At 40.9% G+C, this 4,044-nt stretch overlaps 1 protein-coding gene across 1 annotated transcript; it reads right to left on the bottom strand.

Moving 5' to 3' along the window:
- Positions 1-3,452: 3,452 nt before the first annotated feature.
- NHLRC1 (NHL repeat containing E3 ubiquitin protein ligase 1) lies at positions 3,453-4,040 on the bottom strand (the record flags this gene model as incomplete). Its single annotated transcript, XM_010150342.1, has 1 exon — positions 3,453-4,040. A coding segment is annotated over one exon (588 nt), but the record flags the coding sequence as incomplete, so codon positions are not given.
- Positions 4,041-4,044: the final 4 nt, after the last annotated feature.

Here is a 4,044-nt window from a genome sequence, read left to right as displayed (position 1 = left end):
AAAAATATGCTATGGTGGTGATAGGTCCACACTTTGTGAAAATGTTTATAATTCACATCAAATTGATGTACAAAGCAATGTGCCTAGAGGGAACAGATAGATGGTCAAAAAGACAATGGCCAAAATTAAGAAAATTCTACCTTTTTTTCTGTACTTCTTTCTTTTTATTATTCACCAGTCTGCAAATTTCCTATGTTCTTTATCTTAAATATTTTTGTTCACAAGCAAAACAAAAATTATGTTTGTTACAGGACACAGTTTCAAAACTCCCCTGTCTCCTTTATTCCTAAACACTGTAAATATACCCTGGTATATTTATATGCAATGATAGCAACCCTAGATCAGTGGTTAAAAATAAACCAAATAGGCATTGCAGTGTGTGCGTGCATAACAGACATACCAATCTATAGTAGGGGCTAAAGAGATGACATTAGGGGAATACTGTCCGTTATATTTGTTTGGTTTTATCCGAATTGTTAAAGCAAGAGGTGCAGGTTATGTAAAGTTTAGTTTAGGTTCTTTATTTTTAAATAAATGCAATGGTAATTACCGATGAAGCAACTAGACACAGTCCCACATTACGCTCCAGATGAAAGGGTGACCGCTTTTTTCCAAGGGCAGGCACACATCTAGCTATCCCCATTTTGACCACATCCAGTCACACTCCAAAAGCATCACCTACCTAGTTAAAGATGCCCCTTACCCTCTGCCATCCCCCTCTCGGAACCCGTTTTCGTTCTGTTGAAATCTGTGTCTAAATGGCAACAGATTCGCAGATGGACAGGAGCCGTATGCATTCCCAGGTCCTTTGAAAAGCAGATGGCGTTAAGGTACCATCCTGAAGACAACAGATGTTTACAGTAGCTACAGGGGAAATGTGCCTATATGCATTAAGGGAAAGGCAAGAATAAGCAAAAAAATCAAAAGCTTTTTAGTTTGTTAATTGCATATTGGTGGATCTCTGTCTCTCATTATCTCTTAAATTCTCGTGTGACAAATATTTTAGGTTTACTGCTGCATTTTCCCTTATACACTGAAGAACTCTGAATTTTTATAACAAAAGGAGAACAGCTGCATCATTAACAGAAAAAGTCTAGATTTGCTTGCAGTAGGTAAAGCAGAGACTGCAGGAGATGGCATACAGCAGACGAGATAGAATAAAGGCACGAAGTTTATTTTGCTTACAAACCCAAACATCAAGTGATTTCTAGTCATATACCAAAGGACGTAAGAGCAGAATGGGCAACAATGAGAGTTTTTGTGGATTTTGAAACAGCATAAGTCAAATACTTAAAAATCAGCATTTCAGCTGCTGGAAAGTTGCCTATGTGACAGTAGGTGCTAGGAAATTTGCCCATCCGTGAGCTCAGCAGCAAAGACAAGCTCCTGGTGCACATGGGGGTTTAAGGAGATGCAAGCTCACACAGGAAGGGTCCAGGTCCCACAGGTGCTATTGCGATAAATTATTTATGTATGAATACAGCATTGATGATATTGCATGCATTTGAAACACAGCAAATATATCCCTCAACATTGATGTCTCCGTGGCCCCTGGAAAGGAACATATAATCCAGGGGGCTGTTTCTCTGAGTAAATTGCCTCCCTGACTCCTCTAGAGGGCTCCTGCTTAGGGCCATACACCTCCTACGGCAGAATAGCCAAGGAGTATTTCTGGTCCCACTAAAAGCACGTACTGTGTGGCCTGGCAGCAGAGAAAGATGGAAAAAACCAACTGTGTAAGTCCATGTATTTTTCAATAGCAACAGCCCTACAACAACTTTAGCAGGGTATCTCCAAACGAAAAGAAAGCATATAGAGGGCAACTGCAACAGAGAAATTGAATTGTAACTGAGAAACCCATGATAAAAAGATCTGAGGAGTTTTCACTGAATTATTCAATATAAGGGTAAGCAAACCACACTTTATTGGCAGGTCACTGTTCAATTAACCTTTACAAATAGATGCATTTAATAGATTTGTTCTGTTTATATAAATGTTAACATAAGACAGGTTAATACATTGTCTGAATTAAAGGGCTAAACTGCTCCAGCTGAAGGTATTTGGTAAATGACTGGTACAGCAATACACATAGTTATTAAATGCCCTAAAATTAGACCAGCCAGATTAAAAATGTACCGATAGAAAGATTGCCTGTGAATTTCAAATTATGTTAGTTAATATTTACGATTTCAGTGACTAAATAAATGGCCCCAAAGTTTTATGCTATTTTAACCTGCCTGTCCCTATCTCAGATAGCATTTACATTTATATTTAACTTCCTTTTAATGCTGAACAGCCTAAATAATTATTCTAGCAGCAGGCAAATGCCTAAAAATGCAGCAGTGACTTCTAGTGGGAGTGTTAAATCCTTCTCAAAATAATTCAGATATACCTTAATTTCCACTGGGCAATAAGGTGACAGAACTTGCGTTCACAGTGAATACAAACTGATCTAAACCTGCTGTGTATAAACAGTCAACAAAACTTCATTTGGAAGCTGAGAAAAATTAGGCTTTTTTCCCTGTTACTCCGCACCAACGTTTCAATTTTCAACTGAGTCATGGAATTTGGGGCACAAAAGTACCGTATTAATGACAAGACAGAGGCAGGCAGTATTGGAAACCTTCCAAGGGTAGTTGTGTTAGCAGCCCAGCCAACTCAGTTTTATATATGCCTAAGTATTTGTGGTCTAAACACAAATACTTAAAGGGGCTTTTAGTGAAAGGTGCCCACGCTGGTAACCACACACCAAATTATCTCTAGGTAAAGACACAGACTTGTGCATTATACAGGAAGACCAAGTGCTCCAGTACAACTCTGATAAAGGTGGGAATAAACTAGTACAGAAGAGTGATCCCAGAAGTGTGTTTCCCCAGTATAGAAAAAACTAGGCTTTGAGCACTAATTCACGTAACTCACTCATCAGTAGTAGCTCCTCCATCACAATGGTCTTAGCTGGATCTGAACTGAAGATTCCATTTCTCCTACCATTTTGTCAAGCCAGTTTCCCTTCCTGTGCAGAAATCCTGGAAACAGAAACCACTCGTCCCTTTCAGGTGTGTAGTTTAAGGAACAATAATGAAAACTATGTGCTGGAAGACATAACCGATGCATCACATTCTCTCCCAGGTGCTAGTCTTTGATTACTCCATTCCAAATGTCAATTACTTGTCAAAAAGTACCAAAAACGTTTGTCAAGTTATGGAATAGTTTTAAAATGCCAAATTATTTGTTCAGCTGACTCGTTGCTGACTACGGCCTGCAACAGCCTGGTCTTCTCCCATGGACAGGCAAGATTTTAATATGTGTTCTGCAGGAAGCACAGCACGTTGGTCAAAAGGGCACTTTGACTTCAAGCCCAGAAAATGGCTTCTTCCTAAGCGCCTACTAACACCAGAACTCTGCTTGCTTTATGGCCAAAAGCAGCTCGAACCTATAGCATCTAAACCCCTTCAGGTGGAGCTATATATTTTTATTGAATGATCACCACTGTCTAAAACAACGAGGGAATTGTTTGCCATGTAAGTCAGCCCTACAGGGTAGGAAAGCCCATGGCTAATCAGAGGGGTAAAAATGGGAAACTCCTCAGGTTTCCCTAAGCATATTACAGCCTGGCTGCAGACATCCGTTACTATAACACGTCCTTCTTTGTCAAAGGCCACAGCTGTAGCATATATTTTGGAGGGGAAAACAAGGTTCAGACCGAAGCTATCCATCTGGCCAACGAGATCCATTTCTGCACTGAATATCTTCACTCGGCTGCTGCTGTTGTTCGGTCCCTGAGTTTTCAGGTGCTCTATTACCACGATGGCACCCGAGGTCTGGGAGACTGCAACCCCTCTTGGGCTGATGAGTTGAGACCAGATCATCTGACACTTCTTCAATTTCCCCTTCTGGAAGTTGGCCGTCAAGCGGTACAGAGCACCTGCCTCCGTGTCGGTCAGGATTACTTCACTCTCAGTGGTGGCATCCAAGCCCCAGGGCAAACGGAATCCTTCCCGGACAGCCAGGACCCCCCTCCCCTCGAAATCAAAGGCCTTCACG

This window comes from Eurypyga helias, unplaced genomic scaffold, assembly GCF_000690775.1.
Source record: "Eurypyga helias isolate BGI_N326 unplaced genomic scaffold, ASM69077v1 scaffold38184, whole genome shotgun sequence".
NCBI classification, from domain to species: Eukaryota; Metazoa; Chordata; class Aves; order Eurypygiformes; family Eurypygidae; genus Eurypyga; species Eurypyga helias.
The sequence above is the reverse complement of the archived record's forward strand: the minus strand, read 5'-3'. Positions and strand labels throughout refer to the sequence as shown.